Source organism: Diorhabda sublineata, chromosome 10, assembly GCF_026230105.1.
Source record: "Diorhabda sublineata isolate icDioSubl1.1 chromosome 10, icDioSubl1.1, whole genome shotgun sequence".
Taxonomy (NCBI): Eukaryota; Metazoa; Arthropoda; class Insecta; order Coleoptera; family Chrysomelidae; genus Diorhabda; species Diorhabda sublineata.
The window spans coordinates 20,869,335-20,891,525 of NC_079483.1; the positions used below are offsets into that span (position 1 = coordinate 20,869,335).

General features: G+C 34.3%; 3 protein-coding genes across 3 annotated transcripts; all 3 read left to right on the plus strand.

The window, feature by feature from the left end:
• Window positions 1-2,696: 2,696 nt before the first annotated feature.
• Window positions 2,697-8,947, plus strand: LOC130449890 (uncharacterized). Its single transcript, XM_056787947.1, has 2 exons — window positions 2,697-3,050; window positions 8,268-8,947. The coding sequence occupies exons 1-2, from the start codon at window positions 2,697-2,699 to the stop codon at window positions 8,589-8,591; spliced, it is 678 nt and encodes a 225-aa protein (XP_056643925.1). The 3' UTR covers window positions 8,592-8,947.
• Window positions 8,948-11,643: 2,696 nt separating this feature from the next.
• LOC130449647 (uncharacterized) lies at window positions 11,644-13,077 on the plus strand. Its single transcript, XM_056787595.1, has 4 exons — window positions 11,644-11,825; window positions 12,007-12,181; window positions 12,237-12,305; window positions 12,402-13,077. The coding sequence occupies exons 1-4, from the start codon at window positions 11,644-11,646 to the stop codon at window positions 12,519-12,521; spliced, it is 546 nt and encodes a 181-aa protein (XP_056643573.1). The 3' UTR covers window positions 12,522-13,077.
• Window positions 13,078-13,747: 670 nt separating this feature from the next.
• Window positions 13,748-14,614, plus strand: LOC130449728 (uncharacterized). Its single transcript, XM_056787705.1, has 2 exons — window positions 13,748-14,140; window positions 14,267-14,614. Exons 1-2 carry the CDS (start codon window positions 14,091-14,093, stop codon window positions 14,565-14,567), a joined length of 351 nt encoding a protein of 116 aa, XP_056643683.1. The 5' UTR covers window positions 13,748-14,090; the 3' UTR covers window positions 14,568-14,614.
• The last annotated feature ends 7,577 nt before the right edge of the window (window positions 14,615-22,191 follow it).

A 22,191-nucleotide genomic window follows, 5' to 3' on the forward strand; every position in this document is an offset into this window, starting at 1 on the left:
CTAGAGTTGCGCACTGCCGATTACGCATAAGACATCGCAACTTGGGCAAAAGTCAGGTTTTAATGACTAGAAACGCCTCTCTGAACGATTAGGTTTACATGAAACTTCACCTGAACATTTTAAATATATGACTATCTGACTTGAAGCAGAATTGCGGGAATTATACGTGAGACCCAAAGATGGGAGGAAGTTTTTAAGCGCCTTGTAGTTATAACCTTGTATTTGGCAAAACATAATATCGCTTTTCGAGGCTCATCCTCAAAGTTGTTCCCAAAGAATAACGGCAATTACTTAGGTTTAATCGAGTTGATTGGCCAATTTGATGGTGTAATGTCAGATCACTTGCGGAGAGTAGCTAATAGCTCCTCCCATGTGACTCTTTTGGGAAATAACATTCAAAATGAACTTATTTGTCTTTTGAGGTCCGAAGTAAAGCAAGCTATAATAAAAAAAAATTACTAAATCTAAGTACTTTTCTGTAATTTTGGACAGCACACCAGATATAAGCCACAAAGATCCCTGACAATACGATATGTCACTGAAGAAGATGATGTAAGTGGCAATATAGGCGTGGAAGAAAGTTTTATTGGCTCCAAAGTTGCAAAAGAATCAACTGGAGAAGCTCTCTCAAAACTGTTGTTTGAAGAGATTGAAAATTGCAAGTTGAACATGAATGACTGTCTGAGCTTACGACAATGGAGCTAATATGGCCGGAATTAACAAAGGTATTCAGGCTAGAGTCTTGAAAGAATATCTCCGGGCTTCATTTACACCGTGTACCAGTCATAGTTTGAATCATGTAGTATCTGATGATGCAAGGTCTTCTGTGAAGAGTCAATCTCACTGCTTGGAATAATTCAGCGGATTTACACAATTTTTGTAGGATCAACGAAACGGTACTACATAGTTAGTGAGCATATTCAGTCTTATCTCTAAAACAAGTTTGTGAAACTCGTTGGGAAGCAAGAATTTCTTCAATCCAAGCTATCAGGTACCAATATGCTGAAGTTAGGCAAGCACTCATAGAACTTACGGACAGCGTTGACGACCCTAAAACAGCATCAGAAGCTCAATTTCTGATTAAGCATATGAAAGACTTTTCCTTTTTGACATGCCTGATTTTTTGGCATGACCTTTTATTTCAAGTAAATCTAGTTAGCAAAACATTGCAAGGGAAGATGGCTGACTTAATATTTGCCGAGAAGCTGCTTGATAATTGTCAAGAATTCCTCTGATCCTTCAGAGAAAAGTGTTTTTTAGACGCAATGATATCCGCTAAGGAAATTGCCGAAGAATTGGAAATTGAACCGGTTTCACGGCCGAGAGATTGAGGAAGAAATCAAACAAACACCATTCTCTATGGGGTTTTCTGTACAACTTGGGAAAGCTGTCAGAAAAAGAAGAACTGATGAAGAATTGCCTAAACCTTCAAGAGTTTCTAACATTCCAAAATATCAGTGACATAAATGGAAAAAAACTTGTACAATGAAATTATTCATGTTAAAAGTATAATGAACCATCAAGAAGAAAAATCGAGTAAAGTTTTGTCTCCTATCAAGGTATTAAAAACCTATTTACTTATTTACTAATTTGTGGATTGCTCTACGTATCATGCTGACCATCCCCTTGACTGTGGCGAGTGCTGAGCGAAGTTTTAGCAAACTAATACTTATTAGAACTTACCTTCGATCCACTATGAGTCAGAAAAGGTTAAATGCCTTGGCTATTATATCCATAGAAAATGAGGTTGCCAAAAAATTGGACTTTAAAGAAATTCTTTAATCATTTGCTAGAGCCAACGCCAGAAAGTTTCCTGTAAATGCTTAAAGAAAGAACTATAAACATTTGGTTTATAAATTTAAGAAGTTCATAACATAAATGTTTTAAGAAAAGTTTGGTTTGTCATACTTACAACAAAATATGTATCACACTTCGTAAATATAACAAAAACAAAATCAGTGGTTTTTTGTAAAATACTTCCTTACCTAGAAATATAACAATTATAGCAATATAAGTCAAGGCAAAAACATAAAGAAAAAGGTCATGTAAAGTAAAATTGTATAAATAATATTTCTTAAAAATAATTTATGTTGAAACAACCAGAATGGCCTTTTATTTTCATAATTATACTACCATATACTGCCACGTGTTTAAAGAATTAGTCCATGTTCACAGTGAAAATAATTAAGGAAATAATAAATAAATAATAAAATAATAAAGGATTTAAAATTAATAATATTTATTATTATTAATTGTTTTAAAGTTTTTCAATGGTAAATTTTTTGCTACATTTGGGCCAAGCGATCATGGTTTTTCGGATGGTTGGGTGGGAGGGGGGCGCCATCGAAAATCTCGCCCCGGGCGCCCTCTGACCTCCTACTTACATTCCGGTGATCGTAGCGATGTATCAGCAAGTATAAAGGCGAGTTTACACGGTGCGAGCTAACGGGTCAGTTGAGACGGCAAGTAACTGTATGCCAGCTATTGTTACCGTTTAAATGGATCCGCCGAGCTACTGTCTCTTCAAGGATGGGCAGCTACTGAATGCGAGTAACTCCAAGATTTTTTGATTTAACTGGCCACTTGCCTTCCCCCACGAGACATTAAGCCAGTAGCTCGCATCCTATTCGTTTAATTTGAACGGCGAGTACAGTACCTTGCTAGACAGTAGACGCGACGCGACGCGACTTCTTAAAATGGCGGAACGTTGGAGCGGCCAAGAAAACGTGAAATTCGTTAACCTGTATCGAGAACAAGAAAATTTATGGAATTTGTTCGATTCGGAATATAAAAATAGAGATGCACGGAGAACTTCGTTACAGCATATTGCTAAAGAAATGAATATCCCAGGATTCACTGAGAAAGATGTAACTAAAAAAATTAAAAATTTGAGTTCAACATATAACCAAGAACTCATAAAAATTGAGAAAAGTAAGAAAAGTGGTAGTGGTACAGACGACATTTATAAGCCTTCTATAAAATGGTTCGACATTATGGACTACATTATGAAAGTTATTAATTTAAAGGAGAAAGAAACAACAAGCAATTTGGTGAGTATACATACTATTTTATTTCAATATTTTTTTATTTTATCATATACGTTTGCCAATCAACTGCTCCTTCCCCACTAAAATAATCTCTGTATTTATTTCTCAACTTCTCAGCAATTGCTTTCGAGCTGTTATTTATTCGAGAACGTCTTATACTTGGTAATTCATTAATTTCTGATCTCCATTGTCCTTGAATTATAGTCAAATTTATATTATCTTCGTAATCTGCACTTCCTGGAGGTGTATAAGTATTTGGCATAGTCATTCGTAACCAGTTGTGTAATGTGCATGTCGATTTGACAATCTTTATTGCCGTTTGTTCGTCGACTTGAATTGGTTTTCCCAAAATCCGGAAACGAGCTGCCAGAATACCAAATCCGTTCTCCACAATGTGTCTCGCTCTTCTTAATCTGTAATTAAATATTTTTTCCGCAATTGTTATCGTATTTGAATAGGGCTTTAACAAGTATGGTTTGAGTGGAAATGCATCATCTCCAACAAATACTGCCCATTGGGGTAGTAATGAGTCGTTTTCTAAAAGTGGAAAACCCCTCCATCTGCATTTCGTCCATATGAGCCTATGTCTACATATTTAAAACAGTAATTATGATCCACTAGGGCAAGAAGAACGATGCTATTAGTTCCCTTGTAATTATAGTATTCACTGCCAGAATTCGGTGATGCTTGAATTATAATGTGTTTTCCATCTATGGCACCACAACACCCTGGAAAGTCCCATCTTTCATTAATTCCTAGCTGTATATCTTGCCACGATATGCTTGGACGCGCCTGCCCTGCTCGCTAGTGAACAGAAGTGTGTTAGATCAGTCTACATAAAACCCAAGAAAAACTAGTGAAAAGTGAAAAATAAATTATAAAAATAGTGTACAACCTTTGAGGATTGATACATCATAACAGTAAGTCAGTTTTAATTAGTTATTTATCGGTGGATTGACCGATAAAATAATAAAAGTAAAGTAAATTTATAATCCATTAAAATTCAGCAAGTAATAATTGTTAACATCAGAAAAAAAGAAGCAAAAGATAAGCGAAAACCAGCTGCTATCGCATCTACTATTCCAATAGAAATAAAAATACAGAGGCGGATTAAGAATTTAACGACGGTTTGGCAAACTAGGTCAGATCGCTGGCGTGTTGAAAGTTGAACCGAGTAGGCTTTTGACTAATAGCGCCTCCGGTACGCTTAATTTGTTAAACTGTGGTTGGCGGACAAAAAATGGAAAAAAGGAATGAAGACATGGAGGAAATAAAAGCAATGTTTATAGCTTTAAATGAAAAAATAATGGCTATTGACAACAAATTAGATCAGAATAATCAAGAAATGGCAAAAATAAGAACATAAAACGAACAGTTAAGACAAACGATACAGAAACAGGAAGCGAGAATGGAAATGATTGAGTGCGAAATAAAGAGAAACAATATTATAATCCATGGCATTGAAGATAATGAAAACGAGAAGTTGGAAGAGGTTAAAAGAAAAGTCGAACGTGCTCTAAATAAAACCGGCATAAATGTAAGCTTAAACGTAGAGGCAAGTGAAATAAGAAAAATAGGAAACTTTGCTGGAAATAAGAATAGACCTGTACTTGTAAAAATGAATAGAGGAGAAAGGAAAATGGAAATATTACAAAGCGCAAAAAAACTTAAGGGTACGAATATATGGATCAACGAGGACTATACCAAGAATGTACAACAAAGTAGGAAAGTACTAATACCCTACCTTAAGAAGGCGAGGCAAGAAGGAAAAAGAGCGCATATCAAATACGATAAGCTGCACGTGGAAGGAAATGTTTATGATATGTATAGTTTCCAAAAAGATCAGATGGACAGTGGGAAAAGAACGACAAGTGAACGATCACCTGGAATGGAGACAGCGCACTTAAATAAAATCTCAAGAGACGAAAAAAACTAATGAACCATGGTAATATGGAAATATGCAATGAAAACAATGGCAAGATCAAGGACGTGCTAAAGGATAATGAAACAATACCGAAAATAGCAAAAAGAAGAATAAAATGGGAAATAGAACTAAAAATAAAAAAAATAAAATAATAAATAAAAAAGTAAATGAAAAAAAGGAAATTAAAATTAGTACATGGAATGTTAGAACTATGCTGGCTCCAGGAAAAATGGAAGAAATAGCAGCTGAACTAAGAAAATATGAGGTGGATGTAGCAGCCACACAAAAAATTAGATGGAAAGAACAGGGAATTATAAACAAAAAATAGTACACCCTCTTATACTCAGGAAACGAGAAACAAGGGCAAGGTGGGACAGGTTTTATAGTAAGCAAAAAACTAAAAGACAATATAATAGACTTTAGGGCGGTAAACGGGAGAATAGCGTATTTACGAATAAAAGCAACCCCCTTTAACCTATCAGTCTTAAACGTGTATGCATCAACAGAAAATGCTGAAGAAGAAGAAAAAGAAAAACTATATGAGAATCTGGAGAAGGAAATCGAAGGAATACCCAAGGAATATACAACTATAGTACTGGGGGATTTTAACGCACAGATAGGTCAAGAAGATTACATAAAACAAGTTGCAGGAAAACATACAGTACACAATGTAACAAATGATAATGGAACAAGATTGTGCAATTTAGCTATAAGTACGAATATGGTCATAAGCAGCACCAAATTCCAGCATCCGTACCACCACAAAGTGACTTGAAGTGCCCCGGACATCAAAACATTCACGCAAATAGACCATATATTAATAACAAGAAGGAAACAAAGCTCTGTAAAGGATGTCCGAACATTTAGGGGAGCTTGCGCAGATTCGGACCACTTTCTAGTTACAGCAACTATAAAGGAAACAAAGCTCTGTAAAGGATGTCCGAACATTTAGGGGAGCTTGCGCAGATACGGACCACTTTCTAGTTACAGCAACTATAAAGCAGAAGGTTAAAAGATGTAGAAGAGATGCTAAAAAAAAGAAATGGAACATTGAAAAATTGAACCACACAAATGCAAGAAAAAAATACAGAGATACTTTAACAAAAAAATTAAGAGAACAGACAAAGTCAAATGATATACAAACGGAGTGGGTACAAATCAAAGACTGTATAAAAGAAGCAGCAGCAGAACATGTCGGAATAAAAGAAAAAACAGCAAATAAAGGCTGGTATAATGAAAATTGTCATGAAATACTAAATAAAAAAAACGGGGCAAGACTAAAATGGATCCAAACTGGCAAGCAACAGGACTTACAAAAATATAATGAGTTAAGAAAAGAATCAAAGAGCAAAAAGAAATTGGATAGACAGCAAAATAAAGGAAATAGAAAGGGAAAATATAAATATAAACTCGAAGAAATTCTATAAGAGCATAAATGAACAAAATAAGGTAAATAAAGGGAAGATAAAAGGCATAAAGGATAGCAACGGAAAAGTAACGGAAGATGAACATCAGTACAAAATAACATGGACGCAATATTTTAAGGAAATACTTACAGATAAAGAAGTACTCCAAGATGAAGAATATCAACAAATAGAAGATCTAGAAAATGCAACCGAAAATACGGATGAACCAACAAGAGAGGAAATCTATGAAATAATCAATAAAAGCCGCAATGGAAAAGCACCTGGATTAGATGGCATTAATATGGAGCTAATAAAATATGGAGGCTTTGACCTCCAATATCGGCTATATGAATTGATCAAAAAGATATGGATCGAAGAAAAAATGCCTGAGGATTGGGAAACTGGTGAAATTATTACTATACACAAAAAAGGGGATCAACAGATATGTAAGAATTACAGAGGACTCACGCTGCTAAACACCGCATACAAAATACTGTCAACACTCATACAAAAAAGAATTTCAAAACAAACCAAAACCATAATTGGACAGTACCAAACCGGGTTTACATCTGGAAAATCTACAATAGATGCTATCCATACGGTCAAGCAGATAATGGAGAAAGCGCATGAGTATAAAATGGAAGTGGAAATACTCTTCATAGATTTTGAACAAGCGTTTGATTCGATAAAAAGAAGTAAGCTCATGTCGGCACTAAAAGAACTGGGAATACACCCCAAACTAAGAAAACTAATACAGTGTACAATAAAGAAAACAACAGTCATAGTAAGGACACAAGTGGGGAACATAGAAGAATTTGAAATAAATCAGGGTGTAAGACAGGGGGATGCTTTATCAACGACGCTGTTCAATTTGGCACTGGAATATGTGATGCGTAAAATAGACAAGAGAACAATAAAAACTAGAAGTGGACAAATAGTAGCATACGCAGACGACATAGCACTTATCACAAGAAGTCGAAACACAATGGAAGAAATGCTAAAGGAAATAGTACTAGAAGGAAGTAAAATGGGTCTTAAAATAAATGAAAAGAAAACAAAAATAATGAGGCTAGATAAACGTATTATAGGAGGTAAACAGAAAATAAAAATTGGAAATTTTGATTTTGAGGAAGTAGATACATTCAAGTACTTAGGAATAACCTTAAGTAGTGACGGAAATAAAGAGGCAGAAGTCAAAGAAAAAATAACAGCAGCTAACAGGGCATATTACGCTAACAAAAAACTACTGCAAAACAAAATACTAGGAAAAAGTACAAAAATGAGAATATATAAAACAGTTATTAGACCGGTCTTGATGTATGCTGCAGAAACTATGACTATGACAAAAAAGCAAGAAGAAGACTTAAGAATTGTTGAGAGAAAAATATTAAGAACAATATTAGGACCAGTAAAACTAACAGAAAATGAGTACCGAAGAAGAATGAACTATGAAATAGCACAAGAAATTAAAGAGGACATAGTAAGAAAAATTAAACAACAAAGAGCAAGATGGCTGGGACATGTATGGAGAGCAGGAGAGGAAACAGTAGCGTACTCAATATTAGATTGGAACCCTGGAAGTGCTAGAAGAAGAGGAAGACCAAGGTCTACATGGTGGCAAGAGGTAAAAGACGACCTTAAGAGAATTGGGATGTGGAACTGGCAAGAAAAAACGAAAGATAGACGAGCCTGGCAGGATATGTGCCACAAGATATAAACAGAAGAGAATGGGGACTGATCTACCCCGAAACAAAGAAAAAAAAAGATCTAGAAAGCTCGTAAGAGCGGCGTTACCCCATCTGGGGTGTTTAGTCACCATATTATTATTATTATATCTTGCCACTCGTCTTGATTTGGTATCTGTAAATAGAAAATACATTTTCATTGCAGGAAACCCATGATTTAACTGAAGATAGCGTGGATATGTCACAAACTGATGAGGACATAAACAAGGATGATACTATAGGCATTGCCAGAACGCCAACAGCAAAAAAGAGGAACCTATCCCCAAAAAAAGGAATAAAGAGAAATGTAGTTCCAAAAGAAAGTACCATGCATGCAGCAATCAACGAACTGAAAGACTTGAATAAGAGTTTACGATTACCACTTGAAGAAAAGGAAAACGAGTGCGACATAATAGGCAAACACATTGCGGTTCAATTAAAGCAACTATCTGTGCCGGATATGCTAAACGCGAATGCTGAAATGCAGTAAGTCTTAACAAAATACAGACTGAAAAACCTATATAATCCACATGCGTCTACACCTTCCACATCGTGTACTACACCAATACCAACTGCAAGCGAACACTCATTTTGCAGTACTTCTCAATCGCCTCCTCACTTATATTCACAGTACTCACATCAGACAGTACACACAAGCAATACTATGGAAGAGATGTCATCAATGGCAAATGATACTGATGACTTGGTAGCCCAAGCAATATTAAATGCTAATATTCCTTAAAACCAAGAATTCGTCACAAGTTTAAATAATCATTTTCCATATAGTTATATTTATCTGAACCAAAATGTTTCATGGAAGCTACGTTATTTTTGTAATATTTGCGTTTTTGTAAGCTTTTGTTTTTTTAGTAAATATATAAACATAAACAGTACAGCCTATACTTACCTTAATATAATCTTTTAAGCTAGCACTTATAGCATCGCAAACTTCTGGTATCATTTTCGATATGGATGCCTTCGATACCCTATATAATACTGACAACATCCTGAATGTCATTCCAGAGGCCAGAAAAGTCAAGGTTATTTCTAGTTTCACTCTAGCTGGGATAGCTTTACGCATAAATGTGTCACTGCGTTGAATACCTGTAGCAATTAAATTTAAAAGAATTTCGAACTGTGAAGGCGTCAATCGCATAACAGCTTGATATTCACGAGGGTCCTGATAATATAGCTCTTTCATAATCATGCTTGTAGCTCCTGAGGATTTATTTTGCAACCAATTTCTGACCCAAATCCGTCTTTTTCTTTTCAGATCACTTTCCATTTCTTTAATCAACTCATCGCACAAAATTAAGGAAAAAGATTGTATTACCTTGCGTATCGCAATTTTTACTTTCGACATATTTTGTTTGTGACCCGCAAGCTCACTGCCTCGCAGAATTTTGATACCGTACAGCTACTTAACTAGGTGTAAACGGGTGAGCAACTGCATATATTGGTCCCCACTCGCCAAGTACAGCTACTGTTTACTGACCAGCCCAGCAGCTGGCACTGTGTAAACTCCCCTTTAGTTGTGAAGAATCAATGGCGACGATATTTCTCAAGCAGATGTTATAAGAAAAGCTTTTGCCAACATTTAAGGTGGTAATGTACGGCCGACGAATATTTTCGTCGACTGCACAACGAAAGTTCGGAAAGAGATACCGCTCTAAAGTGTAAATGAGCGTTGTGTAGCTAAAGACATGAGACGACGTAGAGACACTTTTAACTGAAATACAGATGTTCAACTCACTTTTGTTGCGCGCGACTGTCCCTTACACTGTTATTTAGTAATTTAGAAATGCTGAAGATTACTCCTTAAATATACTTGAAATATCAGGGTGGTGCCTAAACAGACTGGACAGAAAACATAAATCAATATTTACTTAGTTTAAAAATATTATATTTCTAATTATCTAGGTACATATAGTTTCTCAATACTATGTTTAACGTTTAAAATTTTCTGTTTTACACCTTTTGGCAAATTTAATACTATTAAACAGTTTTTTATTTCCCATCGGTGTCCGTTACTATTAACAATATAAACCCGATAAATTGCGAATAAAAATGGACGTTGAATGTTTGTAAAATAAACGCGAAGGGAAGCGTGGCCGGTTGTTTAGTCTGGATGCACGATTTTGGTGGTAAACCACCCTTAGCTGAGAACTTGGGTGAGAACCAAAGCTATAATGATAAGAGATGAAGTGTTTTACGTAATATAAACAAACTCCCTACATAAAGTGGAGAGATTTTGACCTTGTATTATAAGGGACAGTCGTTTAGTAAACTTTGTCTTGAAAACACGTCTTTTCATTCTCGCATTTTCACGAAATTATCTTACAGTTCAGTGCAGTGCAGTGCAAAAAACACAAAAGTGAATTTGACTATATTTGTGTGGCGAGACTTATTCAAGCAAATATGCCAAAATAGAAGACCAATTTAACTCCTGGCAGTGGACGCAAGCAAAGTATACGTCAGAGAATGAAAAAATTCGTGATAGCAAAAGGTGGGTGAAAGTGCTTCAAACCAAAATAAAAAAGTGATCTCTCTTGCAAACCGAGCGCAAAGTGTCAAAAGCCGAGCCGAAGGCGAAGTTTGCAGGTGCACTTGTTTATCAACTTTTGAATATGAGTTTTCGTAATCATTTCCGAAAAAATGTAAACGGGGGTCTAAGAACTGAAGAATTGGTTGGTACAGTCACAAAGAGATTAATTCATTATCACTTCAGAAAAGAATTATTATTGCATTGTAATGAACTGCTTTGAATTAGATTACAAAGAATTGAAATGAAGTAAATTTTTATGCAACAGTGGAATTTTTTCGAATTGTTAAACATTGAATTAAAATTAGTAAAGATTTCATTTGAAGTGGTAAAGATTGACTTTGAGTTGGTAAGAATTGAATCTGAATTCTGAAAATTGCATTTGAATTGGTACGAATAAAATCAGATTCCAAATGATTTGGAAAAATGTGTTTGGGATTGATTGAATTATGTTAATTTACATGAATTGAATAATTGTATCAATACTGAATGCAGTTGAAGTAGAATTGAATTGTACACTTCTATTTATGGTACTTGTTAGCACCTTGACTGTAAATTTAATACTTTCACAAAAAAATGTTAACGCCAAGTTTGATACATATGTCAGATTTGGTATAACACCTGTTTTATAAGTTTATTTATTCAGTTATACATATAATACCACTTTTCTTGTTATGATTTGTTTACGGAAATGATTCAGAAAAAAATTTCTTCATTGTATTCTAACTGATTAAAAACAATACAGTAAGTACATTCCACTCACTTACTTGCAGAACAAGGCAGTTACTACAGACCACACCAGACGGGAAAGTAGATCCAAAAAGAAGGCAGTTTTTTTCATCATTGTTCAGTACATTACAAATCGTATTTATCTGTCTTTATCACACTTACTACAAAACGTTTGTAGAGGCGCTTTTGTATTTACAGAAATCTTTCGAAAGTTACATTATTTGCACACAGATGTCACTACCATAATTGACATTAATAAATGGAATGTGAAATGACACATGTAAAACCCTGCCGTTCTGTTTTGTTCATCACGCTACATGCACTTGGATTCTATTTGTGGGTTTGTGTGGTTTCAATAATCATCATTCACCGGAAAATGAGATTTTGTATTGTGTGCGGTAATTCTGAAGACGACGTAAAGCATTTATTTTGCTTTCCCCGTAGCGCAGACAGGTAAACAGAAAATTTATTATCTTGTTGTGTAAGTACCCATACGTTTATGCATGTTAGATGAATGTTTGGTTTTTTATTACTGAGGTTTCCTTACTGCAAAGATTAAAATCGAGCTGTACCAGATGAAACTAAAAAACAGGTTGCTATTTTACAATGTACAATAATTACATGTGTGTTACAGGTCGCAAATATGGCAGGAAGCTATGGGAATGAAATATAGACCACTATGTGGCCATGTTAGAATCTGCAATGAGCATTTCACAAAAGATAGATTTGTGCCGTGTACCTCAGTTTTACGTTTGAAAGCTGATGCAGTGCCCACAATTCTGGAAGTCCAGAAGGACCATGTTATGAAGGTTGTATTCTAATATTAATTAGGTTTGTATTTTACAATGAAAATAATAATTTTAGGGACTGGACCAGATAGCAAATAAAAAAGTAAACATTATATCCCAATATATAATAAAGCCAGAACCACAGGTACTGAATTTTACATATTATTCTAGATGATTTGCTTTTATCTTGCTTTATGCAATAAAACATAACTTAGGTGTTAATTGAAATTCAATTTCTTAGACTCTTTTGGATACCAAATCATTAAGTAATGCAAACAGTGAAGTTACTGAACATGAGAAAACAAATTCCTCGCAGTCACCATCCCAACGGAGCTGTCACACCAATTTCAAGTACAGTTAGATGTAGAAGGACTCTTTTTAAGGACGTTGAAGGCTTGTGTTCAACACAGATAACACCAAGAAAGCAAAAGTTGATGGTTATTGTGAAGAGGAAGCAGGGTCGCTTGCGATAGATGCAGTTACATCTTGAGCTCAGATGACACTGAGCCATGTAATCAATTTATTTCCAGTAAGGAATTCTCAAATTCTAAGAATAAATTGTTTTATCCTTCTAAACAGTTTATTATTGCGGTTGGTATTGGTATTACAGTTTTAGAGAATAAGCTACCGATTATTTGTGAAAAGAATAACCTACAAGATGTAGCAACAAATTTCCTTAACCAAGAAATTGATTTCTCATTTATTACTTGTGAGGAACATTTTTATTTTTTGAAAGATTTTTTACTTAAAAGTATATGTAGAATCGGAATCCCATGGTACTGTACAAGACTTGTCCGAAATTTAAGATCTGAAGCCAGCCGGCAAATGTCAGCACGCACAAAAAGAAAAATTTTGCATAAATAATAACAATACCATTAAATGTCTACTTCTTGGACAATTCATACACCTACAGTACCATCAAATTCTGATTCATTGGGTCCACATTTACAAACAACTTTGTCCTCTTGCATAACCTTTTTTTGTTTCAGTTTTCTTGGAATCCCTATGATCTAATGTTACTAGTTCTCATTCAGTCTGTGTTTGTTATGAAAAGATGTGGCATAGCATTATTATTATTGTGAATCTTTGTTGTACTTATGCAAATACAATTTGACAAAGCTCAATTTTTGTTTCAATTATTTTTCTACATATTTAAAAACATTTTAGATTAAATTTTAATTCAAAATTAAAAATCCCGCTATTCGTCGGCCAAGAGCGCCACCTAGGTACGTTTTATATCGCGATGAGAGAGAAGAACAACAACTGTTTCTCTCGTCTGCCACTTCCAGATTATTGAGTTGCGTGACGTGACGAAAATATAACTCCCAGACCGATAAACGTGGCTACAGAAGAAATAAACATTCCAAGTAAAGTACGAATCAACTAAGAAAAGGCCAGACGCGTCATAACTGACAAAGTCCGCAATAATTTCCTTCTCTCTTAGGCCCATCCCATTTATGTGACAGTGGCGTTTTTTACGATTGTTCGGTATTTTTAATATAGAAATTCAAGTTTCAAATAGACTGGCAACGCGGCATGACTGCCGCATAGTATAAATCAGAATTCGAAGGGAAATCGTCGCGTAACCATGGATCTCTTACCATTGCGAGTCCCTCTTCGATGTTGCCAAGCCTTTACTTAGGAAGGAAAGTACGGTAATATAAATAATTTGCGCTTATGGATGCGCAGATACATAACCGACCGAACATCGGACATTCAGCATTTAGTATTGTTTGTTGTTCAGTAGATAGTGTGATTTATTGTGTTCGGTGTTATTTTTAGTCTGTGCCTTAGTTTATTCTACAGATAGCGCTGTTTTTGAACATTAGAGGCAAAATCGTTTTAAATTATATCCGCAAAAAAAGTTTGAAAGCAAGGTCTTATTATACGCAGCCAAGGACGAGAAATCATAAGCAATATTATTAATTTCATGAAAAAAGAGGCAGATGAAGGAGTTACTATTCCTTTGAAAAATTACAGGTATGTAGCAAGATTTAATTCGAGAAGTAGGTTGAAGAAATGCGGAGTTTACACATTTTTATACAGGCACCTACTTATTGAGTGTCATATTTTAAATTAGAATATTAACATATTTTGATATTTCAGGGAAAGAGTACTAGCTGCTACTGGGGTGTCAAGGTCTACTTTTCAGGAGATATCAAAAGAAGCTCAAAAAGTTGAGTGGAGAGGGCCAAGCACATCTTTTCAATCGCCGAAAAAAATACGTAACACTAAAAAAAGAAAGCTGGATCGTATCTCGCCAGATCAGACAAAGAGCAAACGTGCAATGCTAAATTATGATGAAATTACAGGTGTTTTGCAGAAAATTAATGACCGGCAAATCTTGACAGAAGCAATAAATGTAAGCAGCTTGAATCGGCTCCTTAAAAAAATTGGTTTCAGGTAATAATTTTGATTTTAAGTTGTTCATTATTACGATAATTAAAACCTTGATGTCTATCACAGTGATTTTTTTTGTATATAAGTAATATCTTACTGTAATATATGTTTAAATCTTTAAAATATATTTTTTTTGTATTTTTTAATCTACGCCATTGGTATATCAGTCTGAAGAGGGAATATTTTAAAGTGAGGCAGACGATAACTAGTCGATGACGCCTGTGGCCTTTTCTTAGTTGATTCGTACTTTACTAGTAGTAGTGCTACACCACCACACCAGGATGTACGAAAAGAAGTTGCGGCTAGTAGTAGTAGTGCTACACCACTACCTTTTAGAGAGGACGTACGAGTCGAAGTTGCGGCAACAAGCTCCACGTATTTGCAGATAGAAGATGGTGTTCCAAAACAGCGAGAAAGTTTACATACCCCCACCCTACTGCAAGGACCTCAAGAAAAGTTACAATTCAAAGTAACCGGTCGGCGAATTGTGAATGTGAAACATTTTTTCAATGACATTATAAACTTTAAACATGTAGACATCTTCAATTGTAGAAATGGGAATTTAGAAATAGTGAGTGAATATCGTCAGGGATTTCGAAGTGTTTTTACAATTAAGTGCACTAACTGTCTTGAATCTAAGAGGGTGGACACTGATCCCGATCCTACTATGTTAAATGTGAATCAAGCGATTGTGTTAGGTGCAATATCCACTGGTGGTGGTTTAGCACAAATAGAGGAACAATTGGAGTTTTGCGATTTGCCTGTAATGAGTTCACATTTGTACCAAAAAATACAAAATGAATTGGCCGACAGTATCCACGAGTTAGCTTGGGAAATAATAGAACAAGCTGGCGTACAAGAACGCAGAATTGCTATCGAAAAGGGACGCATAGGTAAAGATTCCATTCCATACATCACCGTTATAGCTGATGGAGCCTGGAGCAAACGCTCTTATAAAGTAAACTATGATGCAGCATCAGGAGTGGGAGTAATCATTGGTCGAGAAACCAAAAAGGTATTATCCCTAGGAATACGCAACAAATATTGTTGCTTGTGTGCAAGAGCCGAAAACAAGGAAGAACAACCAATTGCACACAAGTGTTTTAAAAACTGGTCTGGTCCATCAACAGGCATGGAATCTAACATCATAGTTGAAGGTTTCAAACAGAGCATCGAGATGCATGGTGTTAAATATCTATATCTTGTTGGTGATGGTGACAGTAGCGTGACAAAAAAACTGGCCGATGCACGTCCCTATGATACACCAGTATCAAAAATCGAATGCCGCAATCACTTGTTGCGAAATTATTGTACACGGTTGCGCGCACTAACCCAGAAGAAAACAAGTTCCAAAAATCTGCCTGTTAGTGTTAAACAAAGGAATATTTTGATGAACAGTATAAAATGTTTACGCAGTGGGATTATTGGAGCGATAAATTATATTACCACTGAAAAAAGCGAAGAGTGCCATGCTGAGAAAGTCCGATTATTGAAAAAAGACATTTACAACGGTCCCTACCACGTTTTTGGAAACCACGAAAAATGTGAAACATTTTTCTGTTCTAAAATGACAAACATTAACCAAGATGAACAGAAAAAAGGATATGATTGGGTAACTGAAATGAAAGCTTCCGGACTGTTCCAGGATATTTTGTATGTCGCAGAACGTGTTATGCGAAATTCCGAAAGTTTGATTTTAAATATGGACAACAATGCTGCAGAATGTTATCATTCTGTTGTAGCAAAGTTTGTTGGCGGGAAAAGAATCAATTATACGGTGCGACGCTCCTATGCAACAAGATGTGAAGCGGCTGCCATACTGGCGAATTTCCGCGCTATATACATAAAAAAGTGACCCATGCGAGCTCTGGAAAGTATACCAAAAAGATCATTGCAAGACATGCACAAAACATTGCATGGAAAAAAAGTAGGCGAACATTGTTTTCTGGCACAATAAAACAAAAGAGAAAAGCAATAACAGAGGCTGATGAAGATTATGGATTACCGTCATCAGATATGCATGAAGAAGAATACGAATCAAGAGTTAAAGGATTCCTCAATAACCTTCATCTGAGCAAAGAAGAATGTGAGATTTTACAGAACAACACAATCGGCCAAGCAGACTGTTTATTGTGGAAAGAAGAGAGATCTAAGAGACTAACAGCTTCTGTTTTCGGACAAATTTGCAAACAACGTGCAAAGACCCACTGCGCAGCTCTTGTTAAAACAATTCTGTACAATCCATTTCACGGCAATATAGCCACAAACTGGGGCAAAGAACATGAACAAATTGCAATTCGTTTGTATGAAGAAATTTACAACGTCGCTGTAGCAGAATGCGGTTTATTCGTTGATGCTGAAAAGCCCTATTTGGCAGCTACACCTGATGGTCTAATAGGAGATAACGGCATTATTGAGGTGAAGTGTCCTTATTCAGCAGCTAAAACGACACCTATAGACGCCATCCAAAAACAAATTATTAAATTTGCAGAACTTCGGGAAGGACGTATGTTTTTAAAACGTAGCAGCAATTACTTTTATCAAGTACAAGGGCAGCTCCATATAACACAACGTCGTTATTGTATTTTGATTGTTTGGACAACTATTGGAATTGAGTCTGAAATTGTAAGTTTATCCAGTAAGTATATTATAACTAATACTTACCATAATTGATTTTTTTTTAGATATTTCGAGATGACAACTTCTGGGACCAAAAAATGTTTGTTACCAGAAATCATCAATCCGCAACATATTAAGAAAAGGCGTATTAAGGATCTTAGAAGATGAGAAAATATTTAAATATTTGTTGTTTAAAATACCTAATATATTTTAGAACCCGCAGCCTCTAGTAATGGAGTAATATCCCATACATTATTGTTCACTTAATTGCGTATGCTGAACAATATTTTTTCCGACCATGCAATTTACAGTGTAGCAGACTCCGCCCCGATAATAAACACTTATACCGATACTATCAACTATCATTCTCAACCAATTTCTATATTCTGGTGCGTCTTCAGCTGCTAATTCTCTTAACAAAGTAGCACCATATACATCTCTTCGACTAATCAATTTTCGTACTCAATAATGCTTATTTTTATTTTTCTTCATTTCTTCTGCAAGGGTTTCTGATAATTCACCACAATGCCGTATTGCTGCCCGTATTTTTTCAGCCATGTTTAATTCCACAGTACTAAATGACAAATAAACTGGAATACTTATCAAAATGTAGACACTCGCTAGAAAACCAGTCTCAAATTTTAGTTACTGGCTTTAGTAACTTGCTATAACTACTTGATACGTGTACACTTGGCATAAGGAACAAGTGAGTGGAAGAAGCGATAAGGAAAATCAAAATAGGAAAAGAGAGCGGAGGTGACAAAATATAAGCGAAAATGATAAAATATTTAAGGCCAGGGTTAGCTATTGAAGATATCCCATTTATAATGGAGCTCTAATAAAATATCTACCCTGGGAAAGAAAATCAATTGATACTATTGCATAAAAACGAGAATGACCTGATCTGCGAAAACTAAAGATCTAACTAATATCGTGATTTTCGGTTGACTAAAAACATATATGACAATCATAGAGACACAAAAAATATGGAAATACATTGATAAGGAAATGAAGCAACATGTGGAGTAGAGTGAATTACATATTACATTCACCGATTTGAAAGCTACATTCGACTCAATAGATAAAATAGAATATCAAAAGAGTTTAGGATGGAGATGGCGTTAAAACAAGAAGATATTCTTATATAATCCTTATATATTTATAGTCGTAATAAATAGGATCATAAAAATAATTAAAGGGAAGTATAAACTGGAGATAATAATTGGCTACAGAAACCTAAAACTAGTAGAAATAGATGGATGAGAGATATGCAGATGATATAGTAATAGTAACAGATACGTTTAAGAACATAGAAGAAAAACTAGACGTATGGATTAAGACAATAAAATACATAAGAATGGAAGTAAATATCAAAAAACGCAAAAGGATGGTAGTTAATAATGAAAGGAGAAAGAATAGATATATTGTTTTTCTAAAGCGTCTTGATTTTAGGTCTATTCTGATTTGAAATTGTTTTTTAATAATTTTGAAGACCGGAAAAACTTTGACATTCAGACTACCGTCAATTTTCATCAAAGTATGATGTGACACTGACAATTTGCGTATTTATAGGTATTAATCAATAGATCAACTATATCATGAGTATTAAAATGAAAATGTCGAAACGACAAATTTTCACCTGTCTTCAAAAATATGAAAAAAAAATCCTAGACCTAGAATCAAGACGATTTAGAAACATTAATATATTAAAAGGTATAAAAAGTTGAAGGAATAGATTTAGTGACAACATTTGAATACCCAGGAGTCATTTCACAGAAGATGAAAAAATACATATAGAGACAGAAAACAGGAAAAAACAAATTAAGACACAAAATACACAGAATAGCAGCAGAGATGAAACAACTAAGGAAAATAGCAGGATGGATATTATAAGAAATTATATAAAAGCTCAAAAAGAAACCAATAGGAAATAAAATAGTTAAAGATGTTCAAACTGGTACGGATACGTACTATAACAATTATATAAATCAATAAGTTATTTTCTATGTAAATTTTTAATTGTGTCGGGTGCAGTTAGTATTTTGAGAGTGGCCGTTTGAGAACACCGCATACTTGTTGCCTTTTTTATTTCATTTTTATTAAATCTTACAATTATAAATATTAGAATCAACATTTATTTTAACTATATTGATACATAATTTTCAAACAAATTCCACATACGTAGAAATTGATATGTTAAAGTAGAATTAAATAATAAAAGCTACTAATGCAAAAAATTAGTTTGTTTATCGGCAACTGTCATATCAGGGGCTATAGCTTAAAAACTGCGAAAGAGTTTTCTTGTCATATAATTTAAAAATTATGAATACTTAAATTTCAAATCTACATTTCATTAAAATTATCAGGTACGAATAGATACTAATTTTCATAATTTACCAACATATTTATCTGACGTGAAAAAATGTACTATAATTAGTTCAATCCAAATTTATTATTTTCCGTTGAAAATACTGGCAATATAAATTAATATCATATAATATAGGTTTTTACCGTTTATTCAGGAAAAGGTCAACCAAAATGAAGAACTGAGTTACAGTTTAAGAACTAAATTTTATTCAAGAAATTTCTGTTTTAAGCAGATTTAACAAATCAATTACGACTTTGTAAAACTGATGTGACATAATTATGTTAAGGTGTTAAGTCTTTTAATCAGTCTCTTTGAGGCTATATATTAAAATTGAACGTTGCTCAAATTATTAAAATTATTAAAATCAACTTTGCTTTTCCATATTCTGAAAATTATACATGTCAGAATATTATGAAAGTAACATGAGTTAGGGTTAACTTCTTCCAATCAACCAACAACAATCAAAATTCACCAAATTAGAGAGCAATAAATTATGTAAGAATCAAGAGACTTTTAATACTATATCTTTCTAATTTGCGTAACAGAAAAGTCATAAAATGAACACAAACAAAATTTTCATAATCAAATTATATTTCCAGTGAAACACCTTAACCTTTGTGGGGACCAACTAATTATTAGGCCATTGTGTAAGAAAAATAGACCTAATAAGTAACAATCATGAGATTAATCACTTTTTTTAATTTCATCTAAATCATAATGAAAAGATACGATACAGAAACAAAGAAATTGCAATATCATATTAAACTATAAATTTTATTGTACAATTTATCAGTTATAAACGATTCATCCTGAACCGGAAATTGGGTGATTTTGATTCTGATCAAATGTAAAATAATATGGTCACTACTACGTGACTCTGATTATAATAATTATTATTCTATAGGCAACATGTTTAGAAACTCACTCATCAACTCCTGATATTCAACACGTTACTATATGAAATGTGAACATAGTTATCACCTTGCGTTATATCAATTTCTCAATATTATTTAATGAAGGATCTAAAAACATATTCACAAATATAACATGGGAAACTGCATTTACTGTAGTTGGATGGCGGGGCAGTCGAATAATAAATATGAAGGCACTATTGATATTAACATTTATATAATTATGAAAAACGTCTTATACATTCACTCTTTACAAGAAACGACAAAAGAATTAAGTCATCATTAGCATTATTCTATGGTTGAGTCAACATGTTTTCTATATCTGTCTGTCATATGCGTGCCAGTGACGCATATCGTAAGGGTTTACCGCACGGCCATTCTGACCTGTTGTTGTTCTCAACAACTTATACTCAAGGGCTTATCTGTGAACAAATGAACAAATAAAAAAATTAATATCTTTTGGTGAGCTATCCATGAAAGCTTACTTTCTTGCCATCGAGGGTTCTTCCTGCCAGTAACGGGCTTATTGTGCAATCAAAGTTTTGCAATCAAAGTGCTCATTTTTGCAATCAGAGTGCTAGTTCTTACTTCAACATGTTTGAAATTCAAAAGGTTTAATGTGTTCTGCTGTTACTACTACTTCATATGGCCGGTTGTATCACCTGTGTGAATGTCCTCCTCAACTTTATAACTGTCGTTTGATAGAACTTCCACTATTATAAAAGGTCCTCTGAACTTAGCAACTTTTTACTTTCTTCGGTTTCTAGATTCTTAATGACCTTCGTTAGCTCAAAATCTCCAATCCCAAACATTTTTGTTGGTAGTCTCTTCTGATTAAAGGTAACATTTTATTTCAGTCTATTTTTCTCTAACCTTTTCGCAGTTTCTTTACGAATATTGGTGAAATCGGTGATGCTTTCGGCCCTTTCAGTATGCATGTCGTTATCCATTTTCAAGAGAAATCCAAATAAAAGTTCTGCAGGCGTACGTTGTGTGGTTCGGTGTTTCTTTCAGTAGTACCAAAAATAGTAAATATTTCATTTAGTACTTCTAACACTGACTTGGTTACATACATTCCCAAGACCACCACCAAGGTCTTGAGAATGTAAATTTCGAAAAACCGTTCACAATTACTAATTTATTTTTATCATAAAGGGTTCCAAATGATTGATATGAAGAGTATGGTGTGATCTGGCGTATTTGGGTAGGGAGTGCAAATAACCCCTTTTTTACCGCTATTGTTAGTTTATGGTTGAATATAACTAATACCGGTTTTGGATAAATATTATTTTTTAGAATATTTATGACGTAAGTGATTCAGATCATTTCCAGGAAGAATTTTTTTTAATAATTTTGTATACTGTATACTGGCAAAATCTTTGATGAATTTTATAAAGAATCCCATTAATCGCAAAAATTGGCTCAACTGATGTTGGGTTTTGTTAAAGGAAAGTACGGCTTGACTATTGATGGGGCTATTTGATTGTACGGATTGTACGAATAAGTTAATATTTTATTAGAAATACTGATTTTCCCAATTCCAATATTCTGTTAATATTTTCAAAACTTTTTCCTACATACTAAATCATTCTTCAATTTTTTTGGATGGTTTCAATATATCGTCCAGGTATTGTATCACATTGAATCAATGGTTTAAAAATTAAGTTCATGAATTGTTGAAATACTGAGGGAGCATTACAAGGGTGAAATGAAACTCACAAATATTCGTAATG